Below are 16,359 nucleotides of genomic sequence, written 5' to 3'. Positions count from 1 at the left end.
CATATGATAAAGCATATATAGTAAATTCTTCCTGGAAATTCAAGCAGTGCAATTGGGTGTTTACTGTAAAATTCTTTCGATTTTTCTGTTTGTAAATTTTCATTTTAAAATGTGGGGATGAGGGGCTGGGGTTGTGGCTTAGTGGTACAGCGCTCACCTAGCATGCGTGAGGCCCTGGATTTGATCCTCGGCACCACATAAAAATAAAATAAAGGCATTGTGTCCACCTATGACCAAAAATATATTTTAAAAAATATGGGGATGAATAGCATGAAGAAAATAATATCCCAATCTGGTGTCCTCCATTAGCATTTCCAATCCATCTTACCATACTCTACTTTTTCTTTTGTCCACAGCACTTATTGCCACATTTACTATACCATTCACTTTTTAAAATTTTTTTGACCTTTATTCTATTTATTTATTTATTTATGGTGCTGAGGATCAAACCCAGTGCCTCACACATGCCAGGCAAGCGCTCCACCACTGAGCCACAAGCCTAGCCCCCATTCACTTTTTTATTGTGCATATTTTTGTCTGTGTCTCTTCATGGCAATGTAAGTTTCCCAAGGGCAGGAATTTGTTTTGTTTGTTTTGTTTTGTTCTGTTTGTTACTATATCCCCAAATCCTAGAAGAGTGGCATGGATATTTGTTGAATTAAGGATGAATCTCTGTAGCCCTAGCACCAACATCAAGGTGTTGCCCAAAGTAAGTGACTCTATGAATGTTTGCTGAATTGAACTGAGACCTAGGGTCTGTAGGAGAACTTAGAATAGATCTGTTGTACTAGAATGGTTCAGAGCATGGACCCTGAAGTCAGATGGCAAGGATTTGCATCCTGATTCTATAACTTTCAGCTCTGTTATCTAGCCATATTAACATCTCGGGACCTCAGTTTCTTGTTGGGAAAATCAAGGTAGTAATATTACTACCTTGGTAGCATTTTGGTTTCAACATAAAGCACTTAAGATTTTGTAACATCTCAATCAGTGAGAGCTAAAGACAAAAGCAGAACAATGAAAGACAGTCTTCCTGGTTTTTCACCCTCTTCCCACTCCCCAACAGGCTGCATGAACCAGGAGAGGCAAAGGAGAAATCTTTTGGATGGGTATTGTCAAGTTCTCTGGACCCATAGAATGACTGCTCTCACTTCAGGTCTCTTCTTACCTTTCCTCCTATCCTGGACTCTTTCCTCTTAGAATGCAGAAGCTACTTCCCCCATCATAACCATGGGAGAATGGAATGGAGGGACAGCAGTGTGTGGACCAAAGACAAGGGCTTGGAGTTTTCTACTACTGCCTGTTATAGGATTAAGTCCCTCAATGGTGATATAAGAAGGTCAAGTGTGAGGTCACAGTAATTTCAGGGCCTAGAAGATGAGAAAACAATAGTCCTGAGGAGGAGGCATTGACAGGAGAGCAGACCTCATATGCTGCCTTATATGCTTGTCCCCTGTAGGAAAGAGCACTTCTCTCACTCTGCTCCAACGTCCTTTCGGTCAGTTCTGCTCCCTCAAGTCTTTACTTCTGGTGGTCCCAGATCAGAGCAAGCCTGGGGACCCATTGAACATCTCCTTTCAAACTCCCTCTCAAAGGTGGGGTGGGGCGGAGTGGGAGGGGAAAGGGTTAAAATTGGAGACACAGAGGTATGAGATGGCTCGCTAGAGCACTCCTTTCGCCCCAGTCCTCTGCCCCCACACTAGGGTCGACTGTACCCCCAGAGATCCGAGGAGCTGGGGCTGAGCCTGGGAACGCCGCTGCCTCTGTTCCTTTAAGGAGCTGCTGTTTAGCATTCCTGCCGCTGCCGCTGCCTGACTCTGCGCCCTGATTGGCTGGAATCAACTGAGAAGGGAGCCAGGGAGAGATGCTCTTGACTCCACTCAGATCCATCCTGGGGACCAGAGCTGAAGCGGTCCTCGCTGCACCCAGTCTTTGCTTGGGCTCCCGCTTCTTCTTTGCCGCTGGGCCTCGGCCCAGGAGCCACGACGGGCGACACGGAGCCGCCAGTGCTGGAGGGGGAGCCATGGGTGCGGGGCAGCGTGGGGGCAGAGGCCCCCGGACGCCCGCCCGGCCCCAGGCCCCGCTCCGCCCGTGCGCCCCCACGGGTACCCCCCCCTTCCTGGTCCGAGCAGTGTGAGTGTGCCCGGGAACCCGGCGGTGGCGGCGGCGGCGGCGTGGAAACTGGCGTGGGCTGGGGGGTCCGAGCCGCTGGGGGCAGTGCCATGCACAAGCACCAGCACTGCTGTAAGTGCCCCGAGTGCTATGAGGTGACCCGCCTGGCCGCCCTGCGGCGCCTCGAACCTCCGGGCTACGGGGATTGGCAGGTGCCCGACCCCTATGGGCCAGGTGGGGGTAATGGGGCCAGCTCCGGTTATGGGGGCTACAGCTCGCAGACCCTGCCCTCGCAGGCAGGGGCCACCCCCACCCCTCGGACCAAGGCCAAGCTCATCCCCACTGGCCGGGACGTGGGGCCAGTGCCCCCTAAGCCAGTTCCTGGCAAGAGCACCCCGAAACTCAACGGCAGTGGCCCCAGTTGGTGGCCTGAGTGCACCTGTACCAACCGGGACTGGTATGAGCAGGTATGGACCAGCGGAGGGGGGGTGCTGGTGGGGCAACCCAGGAGGGCTGGAAAGTGGGTGCCTTAGAGGCCTGGGGTGCAGCAGGGATTGCTGGGGCTCCAAACCTGTGGACCCCTGAGCCATAGCATTGCAGCTGGGCAAAGAGAGATGGCTAGGAATGTGCGGTTCCCTGTGTGTGTGTCTGTTCAAGGGGTCTCCATTCGGAGGGGATTGGGAGGAGCTGTGTGTGTCAAGGGGTGAAGGTATGGTGGAGGGGCACATTTTCCTGTGTGGGGGAATTGGGTTTGTCTCAGTGCGGGGGTTTGGCAGTGTCTCTGTGTCTGGCAGGGGGCGGGAGGTTCTGCGGGGGTTGTGTGTGGTGTGTGTCTCCACAGGAGGGGAGGAGGGGGCATGGTACTCTGCGTAGGGGGGCACATATGTGTGTGTGTATGTATGTTGGGGTATGTGGAGGAAGGCAATGAAGTGCCTGTGAATTTTATGTAGAGAAGCCCATGTGCCGGGCTTCCTGAGCTTCATCCCTCCATGCCATGAGTCCTCAGTCCCAGTCCCTTTGTGTGTGAATGTGCACATGGACGTGTGGGGATGTCTCTCTGAACGTGGAGGTGCCTCTATAGATAAGGCTGCAGGGATAACTGGGTTTGCCTATGCGTGTGTGGCTATATGTATATGTGTGTGAGCATGTGGCTGCAAGAGTGTGTACCTGTGTGTGTGTGTGTGTGTGTGTGTGCGCGTGTGTGTTTTCATCCCTGGTGAGTGGTGCTTGACAGGCAAGGGAGGGGAGAGGAAGGAGGCGAGAGACACGTCCCAAGCAAGGCTGAGAGGCTGCTGAGAAGGACAGACTCTTTTGTCCAAGCAGCTCTGAAGTGTGTGTGCTGGGGGTGGGGGGTGAAGCAAGCTTCCTCGCTCCAGAGCAGGCATGGTGCCTGGAGCCAAGCAAGGGACAGCTGCCCTGGTGCAGGGACTAGCCCCAGTGGGGCATGTCCCCCTTGGGCAGCCCCAGATGTGGGAGAGCTTAGCCCCCCAGTCCTGACTTGGCACAGCTTGGGAGCCTCTGGGTGCTGGGCACAACTCCGGCTTCCACTCCCAGACTAAACTGCCAGCTTAGAAAATGGAAGGAGCATCTGTGGGAGAAGCAGCAAAATGGAGGCTGGGCCGGCAGAGCCAGGTCCCTGGCATGCATGGCGGAGGGCCCGTCAGGCTTTCGGCTCTGCAGCCCCTAGGGTGGGGAGAAAAGAGGAGGAGGCTTTGCTGTCGAGGGCAGGTGCTGACTGCCCCAAGCTGGTGACTGGTCTGTTCTGGCTGCCTCTGTCTTCCTCTGGGGATAGGAGGATGTGCTCTCATCAGAAGCAAAGGTGGGGACTTCCTGGAGAGAGGAATGCTCAGTTCTGGCCCTCTGTCTGTCCATACTTACGTTTCCTGCATCCCTTGCCTCAGCTCCTTGCCATGGCCTCTTGCCCTCTCCAGTGATTCTCCTTCTTTCCTTTGCCCCTCTGTCCTTTGGCCCTCCCATTGCAAACACCTTTTCATACTTGCCCTGCCCAGCAGGAGACAGGTGCCAATCGCAGGGCTGGACCAGTTGGCTCCAGCTCTTTGCTGGAGCTGATCCTGGGTGACTCCTTAGCCCTAGAAGCAAGGTCCCTGAGTGAAGGTGGAGTGGGGACTGGAGGGTAGACCAATGGGAACTGGGAACCTCTGGTTACCACTTGAAATGGACTTGAGGCATGGCTTGTCACATCTGGGCACACCTGGTATACCTGATGCATACAAGAACCACATGGGTGTCCTTTTGCTTGTGTGTCTGTTGCATGGTACTTCAGGCAGCTTTGTTGGCTCTGGGTCTTGGAAGATACCTGGTTCCTCCTGGGATCAGGAACCAGGGTGAAGCTGTAGCTGGAGACCTCTGATTTCCTTCCAGGGCTACAAGGCATGAAGTCCTGGGGGCCATATCCCAAAACGGGGAAGGTGTGACTAGCTAGCCTTCTCTCTCTCCCCTATGTCTCCTTCTTGAAGCCAAAGCTGCATGGGGTGGAGGTAGGAAGGAGAAGCACAACAGGGTGTGCAAAGTAGACCCCACTCTGGATTTCCAGCTCTCTTCTTCTGAAGAGATCAGGGGTTAGGAAAGGGACAACACAGCCAACAAAAGATGGGGTAAGGTGCCAGGTTGCCTAGGGAGAGAGGCAAGAGAGCTCCTCCATTCTTGCAGATGAGAGTGGGAACCAGGGAGCAGGTACTACTTGTCTCTTCAGAATCAGATTTCCAGTTGAAAAATGGCCACAAGTATGTCCTGTCTGGGAAGCCACCTCTGTGGGTTGGTCAAATCAACCCTGCTTTTCTGACCCCTTCCATTGCCTCTCCCATAGCCACTATGTGTTGAAGACCATGAATTCTAGTGGTAATCAGTCTGTGGGTCATCATGCTATCCCTCATGGAGAATGGCGTCCACCCTGCTCCTGTCCTGCCCTGGCTTTGCCTCTGACTCCACCCTGGGCCTTTCTGTTGGGGAATGCAAACCATCAATAGTCCCTTGATAGAAAATGGATTAGGACTTTGACTTTTGTCCATTTGGGGAATTGGGGTCTTGGAGCCACTGAAGATGGTGTAGAGTAAGGGTTTATAAGGTACTCTGAAGGGGACAACTTTCCTTTTTCCCATGAGTTCTCCTGGAGGAAGGGGATGATGGCCTTAACAGCTTGCTTTAATCCTAAGATCACCTGGATATCCAGGTTCTAGGCCCTGCTCTGCCACTAACTCCCATTGTGCCCTTAGGCATATTCCACATCCTCTCTTGGCCAATGTCACCATCTGTCACATGAGGGGGATTAGATAAGATGGTGTCTGCTTTCTGACATGGTAGGAATCTATGCTCCACAAGTCAGGGAGAGCTATGTTCAGAAGGGGAAGGGTTCTTGGGCCAGGCCTCTGGGTGCCCCCTATGGAGGCAGGGTGTGGTGTGATTTGCCCACCATCTCCATCTCTGCCATCCCCCTTAGGCCAGCCCTGCACCCCTCCTAGTGAACCCCGAGGCCCTGGAGCCCAGCCTCTCGGTGAGTGCACCACTGGCCGGCTCAGTCCCAGACAATTGATCTGGGCTAAGTGAGCAGCTGTGTTTGGCCTGATATGTTTGGATGTAAGGGGAGGGGAGTGGCCCCCTTGGGGTCAGCCTGTCCCCATCTGTGACCTAGAGGTGACCTGGGATGTACATGGGCCTTCTACTCTGTGGGAGTGGGGGAGGGGAGGAGGCAGGTTGACCAAGGGGCAGATGACTGGGAGGGCAAGAGGCACTGAGCAAACTGCCTGCGTCTTCCCCTAGGTGAATGGCAGTGATGGCATGTTCAAATATGAGGAGATAGTACTCGAGCGGGTGAGTCTGCCTGTGGGGAGGGGATAAAAGGGGAGGAGAGGGCTGAAGAAGGGAGGCCCTGAACAGCAGTTTCAACACTCATGGGGAAACCTGCACTGAGAGGACGGGGAAATAGCAGCCTTCAGAGCCACTACACTGCATCAATCAATGAACTCGCTAACAAATATTAATTGACCTTGCTCACTGAGGCCTGGGGAATTGGGGTGGGGATGGGTTGACTGAGGCCTCCCTGCCAGAATGGTCAGCACAGACTGGGAGCCTGCTGGGTTTCTGACAAATGTGCCCCAGCCTACCAGGAGGCCTGGAAAACTTGCTCTGGGTCTAGAGGGAAGTGGGGTGCCTAGAACCTTCCTTTGTGCCCTCACAGTGAATAGAATGTGTCCTTCTAACCCCTTCTGCAGGGCAACTCTGGCCTGGGCTTCAGTATTGCAGGTGGCATTGACAACCCCCATGTCCCCGATGACCCTGGCATCTTTATAACCAAGATCATTCCTGGTGGAGCAGCTGCTATGGATGGGAGGCTAGGGTGAGAGGACCTGGAAGTAGAATTGTGGGTGGCAGGGATGGGATGGAGAGGAAGGGAGGAGGGTCAGTCTGGCAGGATTACCCTTCCATTAGATCTGGGGGGGAGGGAAAGAATGGAAGAGGAGGAACAGGAGGAGGCAGGAGGGAAAGGCTGTGGAGAGGGGGTGGGGGGGCTGTGGCACAGTATCAATGCCTCTTGGACTTCCCCCGCAGGGTGAATGACTGTGTTCTTCGGGTGAATGAGGTGGACGTGTCGGAGGTGGTGCACAGCCGGGCCGTGGAGGCGTTGAAGGAGGCAGGTCCTGTGGTGCGGTTGGTGGTGCGAAGGCGGCAGCCCCCACCCGAGACCATCATGGAGGTCAACTTGCTCAAAGGGCCCAAAGGTGCGGCCCTCTGGGTTCCTGTGCTCTAACCAGAGCCCCTGGCCCCAGGTCGTGGCTGGCCCCATAGGGAATGGAAGGGAATAGCCTTACTCCCTGTGTGACTCCTCCAGTTCCAGCTCATAGCTTTCTTTCTTGACTTCAGGTCTCACGCTTACTGACCTCGGGATGGCAACCTAGTGTTTGGGATTCCTAGGGGTGTTTCTGAGGGTTCAGTGGGTTGGCTGGAGGAGGGGAATTGTCTTTGGGATCGACCAAACACTTTAACCCGCTCTTGTGACCCTTTCCCACTCCCTGCTGACTGTCTCCCAGGCCTGGGCTTCAGCATTGCTGGGGGTATTGGCAACCAGCACATCCCAGGAGACAACAGCATCTATATCACCAAGATCATTGAGGGGGGAGCTGCTCAGAAGGATGGACGCCTACAGATTGGAGACCGGCTGCTGGCGGTGAGACAGGCTTCACGGGGATGCCCAAATGGTAGGGTGGGGAGGAGGAGCTCTAGCACCCTGTCATTCCATCTAAACCTCACTGGGGATGAGGCATCTTGGGGAACTTCAAGAATATCTTCTCATACCAAGGCCCTAGTTCTCTCTGTGGCAGGGGCTCCCTCACCTGCCCTTTCCCCTTCCTCCTGCCTGTCTTGTGTCCTCACAGCACTGTACTTGGACCTCTGTTAGCACACCATTGAATTTCATTGCAAGGACACCCCTCCAAGGCCCTTCCTTTCTCCCAAATCCCAGGCTGAGGCTTCTCCTTTTCTAGGTGAACAACACCAATCTACAAGATGTGAGGCATGAGGAAGCTGTGGCCTCGCTAAAGAACACATCTGATATGGTCTATCTGAAAGTGGCTAAGCCAGGCAGTCTCCACCTCAACGACATGTACGCTCCCCCTGACTACGCCAGCAGTACGTACCCACTGGCTCCTGTCACTGGCCTCAGGTCCTACTCCCTGGTTTGGGGAGGGAAAGTTGTTTGTGTCTCTTATGAAGAGAGGAAATGCAGAAGATAGTGCTCAGAACTGAGCCCAGATCCCGGCTCTGTCCCTTGGAACTGGGTGCCCTTGGACCAGTCCCTTTCACCTGTCTTTACTTTCCTCTTTTGCAAAAGCCTAATGATATATGCGCTGCCTTCCTCATAGGACAGGTGCAAGGATCGAATGAGATCATGAGGAGAAAGCCCTTGGAAAACTGTATTAGGCTACAGAGATGTGAGGGATTATTATTAGTCACACCTCTAGTCAAGCCTTTCTTTGTAGACTGCCTTGACTTTAGCTCTTTCTAAGAGTCACAGGAGTGAGCCCAGGGTTTAGAAAGGGACTGCGGAGGAGGAAACCTGGGGGATGGATGGACAAGGGGGGGGGTGCCTGAGGAATCAGCATCTCTTCATAGAGACCTGAGAAAGGGTGTGGGGGAAAGCCCTTGGAAGGGGTTGGGGTAGGCACCTGCCTGGAATGACTCTGAACTTTTCTTTCCCTTTCTTGACCCCAGCTTTTACTGCCTTGGCTGACAACCACATAAGCCATAATTCCAGCCTGGGTTATCTCGGGGCAGTGGAGAGCAAGGTCAGCTACCCGGCTCCTCCTCAGGTCCCCCCTACTCGCTACTCTCCTATACCCAGGCACATGTTGGCGGAGGAGGACTTCACCAGGTAAGACCCTCGCTCCGCTCCGTTTATCTAGCCCAGGGAGTGGGAAGGAGAGGAATCATTTCTGGCCTGCGACAGGCCTCCTGTAGAATGGCAAAGAAGAGGATCCGGCCTTCCTTGCCCCCCGCCGTGAGGTCTTGGGAGGGGGTGTGCTCTCTCAGCCCTCAAGGTGGCTGCAAAGACCAGTTCTACCATCAGGGGGAGCGCCGACCGAGTGGCCCCGATCCGAAAGTGCAGATAAAGGGTAGGGTGGAGCGTTTAGGGACTGAGGAGGGGGAGGCCGCGGGTTTTCCTACCCTGAGATAGTTTGCACCTCCCTGTGCTCCAGCCACTCCAAATTATTGAAGAAAGCAGTTCAGCCGGTGGGGTTGGCGGGATTCTGAGAGGCCAGCAGACCCAGTGGCCTCACGGGGAACGGCCCCGCCCCACCGTGGCGGTGGCGGCGGCGGCGGCTGAGCCCGGCCGTGGAACTGGTCGGGCCGGCCAGGATTCCGGGGGACAGGTTTGCGGGGTGGGGCCTGGTAGGCTGCTGGGCAGGCTGCGGTGGAGCCGGAAGGGTAGGCGGACGGGGGAGAGCCAGAGGAGCCATGGAAAGGGCCCGCAAGTTCTCAGGCTCCGGCTTGGCGCTGGGCTTGGGCTCGGCCTCGGCTTCGGCCTGGAGGAGGGCTTCGAAGAGGTGGGCCTGGCCGCTCCGCTCCCTGCGACCTGGAGGGGATGCCAGGTAGGAGTGGAAGGCTGGGAGCCAGGGCATCGGGGACTCAGGGAGGGAGCCTCACACCTAAGACTGGGAACGAGAAAGAAGGACCCTCACTTGGGACTTGGGGCTTCTCCGAGGAAAGATGCTTGTAATAAGTGAAGACGGTGGGCCTGGAGATGTGCTGGGAGTCAGGTTGTGTGTGTGTGTGTGTGTGTGTGTGTGTGTGTGTGTGTGTGGCGATTTGCTCTCACCTGATCACATTGTGACTATTTAGAGAGGGATTCCGTGGACATGATTAGTTTTACTCTCATTTTTCATGTGCTTGCCCCTTTTCTTCTGTTTAGCCCCTAAGTACCATTTGAGGACCTGGGCTTTCATCATCTCTGTCTCCCACATCACCTAATAGGGGTACCTAGTGGTTTATTAAATATGTTGTTGGGGAAGGTAGGCAGAGTCATTGTTGGTAGGTGGAAATTTGAGATGGCAGAGGGGCAATGTAAAGTAAGTAGGCACATCTTGTGAGTCCACTGCCCCTGACAGGTTTCACTTCTTGTGGCCCAGAGCATTTGACCGGGGTCCATAGGATAGGAGATTCTGGGGAGGAAGAGGACCAGTGAGTGGGCTCTGGGATTTGGGCTCTAGAGTTTGGGATATGGGTTTGTTGACCTGGGAGGGTAGTGGGCTGTCCATTGGGAAGTTGATGCCAAGTCCTCAGGAACAAAGAAAGAAGAGGAACTGAAACTGGGCATCTGACAGCAAAGAGCAGTCAAGCAGGTTTCAGGAGATGAAGGGAGGAACAGGGTATCATACATACAGACCTAAGTCCTTACTCGCTACAGCAAGTATGGTCCTTTTTCCAGGCTGGCCCTGACAGGGACAACAGTTCCTATCTCCTTTTGTCCTGACCTCCCTTGTATCTCCACTCCTTTCCCACCAGAGAGCCCCGGAAGATCATCCTGCACAAAGGCTCTACAGGCCTGGGTTTCAACATCGTAGGAGGAGAGGATGGAGAAGGCATTTTTGTCTCCTTCATCCTGGCAGGAGGCCCAGCCGACCTGAGTGGGGAGCTGCGCAGGGGAGACCGGATCTTATCGGTGAGACAAAGGCGAGGTGGGAGGATGGGAGCTGTGCCAGTCTGAAAGGGAGGAGGGGAGACCTTGATTCCTTCAAAAATGCTTCTTGAGATGAGGCAAGAACTAAGAACTGGAGAAAACTTACATTGTCTTTATAGATATACTTAGTGAGGGACAGGGGACCAAGACCAGACTTATCCTTGAGGAGAAAATTAATATCTCTTGGATCTTTACAAAGATAATTATTACACTAGAGATGTTGTATCCTTTAGGTCTCATTTAGGGGGCAAGGATGGAATTTTGAGAAATACATTTCCTTCTCCTAACTGCTAGGACAGAGGACTCCCTTTCTTGCTTTTGGGGTGGCTCATGACTCCTCTCTTTGGTCAGGTGAATGGAGTGAACCTGAGGAATGCAACTCATGAGCAGGCTGCAGCTGCTCTGAAACGGGCTGGCCAGTCAGTCACCATTGTGGCCCAGTACAGACCGGAAGGTAGGCGGGAAGAGATGGGGAGTTTGCACTTATGCTAATTACTGGCTTTTTGCCATCATAGTACACAGTCACTTGACCAGGTCCCTGCTATCCCAGTGCAGTAGCTTCTTCATCTCTCCTTTTCTTCTGGACAAGGTTGGTTGGGGTTGGCTTGAAGGCTGTGCTCGAAGCCTGCTAATGAGGGATGCAGTGCCGCAGAAGGCCAGTAGTGGGCAGCAGCGTACGGGATGAAGCGCAGATTAGGGCAACTGGAATAATGGGAGGGGAGGCAGAGAACTCAGAGGCGAAGACAGGGAACTGTGTGCCCTGGAACAGAAGAGCAGCTCTGGATTACAAGGCCCACAGGGAAAAGAGTTCCCACCTCTTACGAGGTCTTGAGCCAAACCTCTTTGACCCCCATCCCCCTCCCCTCTTCAAGAAGGCTGTGAGACCCATAATTGTGCTGGAAGGGAATATTGTGCCCTTGGGGTAGGGCAACGGGAGTCGACCACCTCCCTTAAAGGGTACCTTCTTTGTATTCTCAGCAAGTAGTCTCCTGGCTGGGGTGAATGGGCGGGGCCAGTTATACAAATGAAAGCGTTTGATTGGCTGAGGTCAGAAGAGGCCAGGTGCCGAGGTGAGCTGCGGGTAGGCGCGCCCTATCCTTCAGGCCGGCGGGATGACCATTGGCCGGGCGAGCTCGGCCTCCAGCCGCACGCCCCGCCCCCTGACCCAGGCGGAGGGCGGCGGGCGCTGCTCCTTCTCCCCCTCGCGCGCCTCAGGCGTCTCCTCCTCCTCCTTCCCCTCCCCCTCCTTCTCCCTCCTTCTCTTCTCCCCTCCTCCCGCGCGCCCCGCTTTGTGTCCGTGGTCTCCCGCGCGGGACGGAGGGACTGGCCGGAGCTGGCTTTTTCTCAGCACTAGACTTGGACTCCGACCCGGCGCCAGGTGAGGTGGGGCGGACGGGGGTCAGGCCCCCTCACAGTCCCCTCCTAGCCTCTCCGCCGTTCTGTTCTCAGTCTCTCTTGCGACACTTCGCCCCCAACTCTGCTTTCTTCCCCCAATACCTTCGCCGCGGGTCCCCAGCCCCCTTCTGAGCACCTCCTGAGGGTCCCTCTCTGGCCCCAGGCAGTACCGCGCGGGGTTGCTCTGTCCACTGGGCCCTGTCTGGCCTTCACCTCTTTACCATCACCTCTGCCACTCATGAACTGTTGCCTCCCTCGCGCCCCAGAACCTCAGTCCTGTCTGCATCCTCCTTCCTGCTGGCTGCTGCACCCCCAGCAGCGCCCTGATCCCTTTTCCCTGAGGAATTTTCTAAATCTGCCCCTTCCCCCATTCGCCTTTCTCCACCTAACCTCGGGGAACACCCGCGATTGGCTTGGTATTCTTGTGCCCCCTCCCTTTTGTTCGTAAAGGTTTCATTCCGTGCCCGACGACTTTCGCCTCCCCTCCTCTTTGTGTAAGCCTGGCCTTTGTCCCTTAGAGGTACAGCGCCTGGGCTCCTTGGACACCTAGGCCCTGTGGTCTGGTTGGTAACGTGAAGGAAGGGACCTGACCCTGGCAGGTGCTCTAGTTCTGTGAGGAGAAAGGGAGAGACAGTGGGAGCCCGGGACAAAGCTGAGAGGACTCCAAAGTGTCCACCTTTGTCCTTTCCACCCCGTCCCCACACTGGTTCAGTGCCCCCAGGCCCAAAGGGAAAAAAGAGAGGGCCTGCCACCTTCTGCACGACTGACTTCTTGGATGGGGACATGGAAGTGTGGGGAGGTAACTACCAGGAGAGCTTGTTGGTCTGAGGTAATAGGAAAGAGGGATGCAAATGGACACTTTGAGTCATTTCTCTCCATGTTTGGCATTCAGCTTACTGACAAGGAACGCACCTTAGGGTTATTGTTTTCATCATTTATGTGTGTGCTGTTTGCTTCTCAGTAGAGCGCTAACCGTTGGATTTTTATTAGTAACTGATATTTATCCATTATATGCCTGCAACTTAGACAACTTAGTTTCTGCAAAGGAAATGGTTTCTCTTACATATTTGTGTGTGTGTGTGTGTGTGTGTGTAGGAGAAATTCATGTTTCTTTCGGTTTTGCTCTCTGATGTTGGGCACATGGAAACAATACTGTGAATTTTTCTGGTGGTGGTATGTTGGAAATTGGTGACTACATGTTTCTATGACTTTTGTTGGGGGAATGCAACTGGTTTGTATAAAAAGCTGTAAATTATGCAGGGTAGAGGGATTCCTGTGGTGTTCATTTGCTCTCTGAGCATATTTCTGAGAGTTGAGGTTGAGGTGCTGTCTTGGGTCAGGTCTTTCTACCACTTGCTACACAAGGCCTTTTTTTTCTCTTAGGATTTTAGTTGAATCACTGTTGTTAAGGCAGTGCTATCCCAATCTTATTTCATTCTTTGGTTTGCCAAATTCAACAGGGACCCGGCCTGTAAAAGCTTTTTTCTTTTCTTTTTTTTTTTTTCATTTGAAAATGGACCCTTAGAGACAGGTCTAGAGGGACTATCAAGCACTTGCATTGGGCTTTGAATTTTCTTTGATAAAGTGCTTGTTTTAAAAAACAAGGACCCCATGTTGATAATTTTATAACTATATTAAATATGATTCTTTGAAAGATTGCATCATGGTGTGTATTTAAAAAATGAATAATCCAAATATATGTGTATTGGAAAAAATGGCAGCAGCTTTGAATGTTATCAGCCAAGTAAGTGTTCATTGTTTGGATTTTTTTACATAGACTGTGAGAGTTAGAAAGGATCATGTGGTTCAACCCCTGATCCTGCAGTCTGGAACACGCACAGGAGAGCCAGATGTGACTTGCCTAAGGTCATGAAGGGAGAGTTCTCCAGGGTCAGCAATCCATTTAATCCTGAGGTCCACCAGTTGGTACATGGTTGTAACAACTGAGAGTCCTTAGACCTAGTTCACAGTAGAAGAGTAATAGGAAAGGGTTGGGGAAATAACAGAAGAGAGAGTAGGGAAGCAACAAGAGAAAGAAAGATAAGTGGAAGAAGGTACTGTGCACTGAGGCACTATTGCCAAACCAAAGCAGCCTTTAGCTAGATAGCCTTTAGTGGGAGAGCTTAAAAAATAGCTTTGACTAATTAGAACTGAGTAAGAACAGTTTTCCTCCCTTTTAAAATGACTTTAGTAAGATTTATTTAAATATACCACACAATTCCCCCATTTAAATACGCAGTTAAGTGATACACTGTTGTGCCTCTGTCACCACAGATAGTTTGAGAACATTTTCATTACCCTTTTCCTTTTGATACATAAAGAGAGTGCAAGAATTGGAAGGGTGATAGGTTTAGGACAGTTGCTTCCTAATGTATCCCCCCTGGACACTTAGAGGCTAGATGGCAACTTGAGAATGCTCTAAACTTTAGCTTCTCTCACATATCTGGTTTGTTTAATGTGGATTTCACATAGGAAATGTGTCTTTCTATTTGAACTTTGTATTGTGTCTAGCATGGGTACTTTACAAGTGTTTTCATGATGAAGCTTTGAAAAATGTTAAAATAGAAATAGAAGTACAAAATGATAAGGTACCATAGTGAGAGATGATGTTTAATAGTTTCACTCCTGATTGCTCCAAACTGTTGTGGACACAGCAATCCTACCTATTAGCTAAAAATAGCATGATGTTCTTAGGCATGTATAATCCTGCTTAAAATTCACAAATTGAAAATTTAAACAACTGGCTCTTGCTTGGCAAAGGGTTTCTTCCAATCTATTTTAAAATGAAAAAATACATTTTTTTCTGTGACTTGTGGGATTGCTCCATCAAGGGAAGGATGGGTTTAGTATTATTATAACAGATCTCCTGTGTTTTGCCTCTAGTAATTATATGTCAGCCTCTGCTTATATATACTCTGCTGGTATTTTTCTGAAGAGTCTTTTGGTTTTTATAATAGAACCTGATCTCCAAATCAGGAGCTGAGCCAGAAATTGGTCAGTAAGGTAGCTAAACTGGGAATTGATATTTTGTGACCAGTCTTTTCAACTACAATATAAATCCAAACAGGGTGGAGCTTGTGGGAGAGAATTAGAATTTTTCAGTAACTTATTTTAAGGTGCTGAATAAGCATTCTTATAACATGAAAACACCTTCAGGTAAGACCTGGGAAAGTTAGGGACCATTGTTGACAATAACTTGAAAGCACAGAAAGAATATTTTCCCCATAATATTTAAGTAACCATCCCAACTCTGTTTGAGAATGAAGGATGTAAACATAATTGCTACCCTGTCAGCATGATCTCTCTTGAGAGCACAGAGGTGAAAATATATGAAGGCAAAAAAAAAATGTTCTGAAACTCTACCACCATTGTAAAAGAAGGATAAGATGAGGAAGAAATAAAATGAATTCCTGGTAACAGCATTTCTATGCTGTGAACAATTGGAAGGCAAATTAGTATTGTATTCATCTTTGTGCCCCAGCACCTAGTCTGGAACCTGGCACATATTTTGTTAAACTGAATTGAGTATCTCTACACTTTTATAAGCATTCCTCTTTAGGTTATCTCTGTAAGTTAGGTGGTATTTTCTCATTTTGTTGATGAGGAAACTGAGGGTCAGAGAAATTGAGTAACTTAGTGTCACGTAGTTAGTAAGGGGCAGAATCAAAGTTTGAAAGCAGATTTCCTGAGAACTTTGGATTCAGGGGTTTTGCCATTAGACCAGAAATATCTCCCACTGCTAAGGGAAGCTATTAGCCCCTCTATATATCCAGATACATCCAGTCACAGCAAAGGATACCACCCTAAGATTCTTCAGGTGCCAGAAGCTGTTAACAAATGGAGTTAAACCAACTCCAAGATCTCAGCTATTCAGTCTTTTTTTAAAAATTTTTTTAGATGTTGATGGACCTTTATTTTTATTCATTTATTAATATGTGGTGCTAAGACTCAAAGCCAGTGCCTCACACATGCTAGGCAAGCATTCTACCACTGAGCCACAACCCCAGCCTCTCAGCTATTCAGTCTTAATGGCTACAAAATCCTGTCCCAAAGGAAGAAGTAACTTGAGAGTAAAGGGGTTTCTGGAAGCCCCAAGGAAACCCTTTTTCCTGCAGAAGGAAAGTGAATTTAGGAAGATTACTAGGGAATGATCCTGTTGGGGGAGTTCCAGGAGGAGCAACAAAGTGGGAGTTGGGTTTATTTTACTTACTAATGTGTGCAGGCTTAAGAATATTAATGCAGTAGATAGGCATTTCTCATTTCTTCAAGTGAAACGGAATTATATTTGTCACTCTTTTTTTTTTAAGTGCTGGGGATGGCACCCAGGGCCTTGGTCTTTCTAAATATGACCTGAGCTACAATACCCTTGTCATCATTTTTTGTGTCATTACAATTCACTCATTTAAAGGTATATATTAGTGATCTTTAGAATGTTCACAAAGTTGTACAACCATTATTGCAGTTGATTTTTAGAATCTTCACTACCCCTTTACCATCACCCCCACCTTAGCTATAAGCAACCACTAATCTGCTGTCTCTATGGATTTGTTTATTCTGAATATTTCATATGGATAGAATCATATGTATATCATCTTTGGGAACTGACTTCTTTCACTTAGCATAATGTTGCCAGTTCTTCTGTATTATAGCATCTACTACCA

The 16,359-nt window shown here is 50.8% G+C and overlaps 1 protein-coding gene across 9 annotated transcripts in view; it reads left to right on the top strand.

Moving 5' to 3' along the window:
• The first annotated feature begins 1,921 nt into the window (after positions 1-1,921).
• DLG3 (discs large MAGUK scaffold protein 3) overlaps positions 1,922-16,359 on the top strand; it is a 52,080-nt gene continuing 37,642 nt past the window's right edge. For 2 of the 9 annotated variants that reach the window (XM_079124650.1, XM_079124649.1), the window contains exons 1-10: positions 1,922-2,579; positions 5,570-5,623; positions 5,890-5,940; positions 6,342-6,466; positions 6,679-6,848; positions 7,158-7,294; positions 7,611-7,755; positions 8,338-8,497; positions 10,129-10,285; positions 10,655-10,757. In XM_079124650.1, coding sequence (XP_078980776.1) covers positions 2,223-2,579; positions 5,570-5,623; positions 5,890-5,940; positions 6,342-6,466; positions 6,679-6,848; positions 7,158-7,294; positions 7,611-7,755; positions 8,338-8,497; positions 10,129-10,285; positions 10,655-10,757 — 1,459 coding nt within the window. In that variant the 5' untranslated portion in view covers positions 1,922-2,222. Of the gene's footprint in view, positions 2,580-5,569; positions 5,624-5,889; positions 5,941-6,341; positions 6,467-6,678; positions 6,849-7,157; positions 7,295-7,610; positions 7,756-8,337; positions 8,498-8,750; positions 9,216-10,128; positions 10,286-10,654; positions 10,758-11,458; positions 11,682-16,359 lie in introns of those variants that run through there. The other 7 variants (XM_079124652.1, XM_079124651.1, XM_079124647.1 and 4 more) reach the window with 6 other exon arrangements.

Source organism: Sciurus vulgaris (genome assembly GCF_902686455.1).
Source record: "Sciurus vulgaris genome assembly, chromosome: X".
NCBI lineage: Eukaryota > Metazoa > Chordata > Mammalia > Rodentia > Sciuridae > Sciurus > Sciurus vulgaris.
The sequence above is the reverse complement of the archived record's forward strand: the minus strand, read 5'-3'. Positions and strand labels throughout refer to the sequence as shown.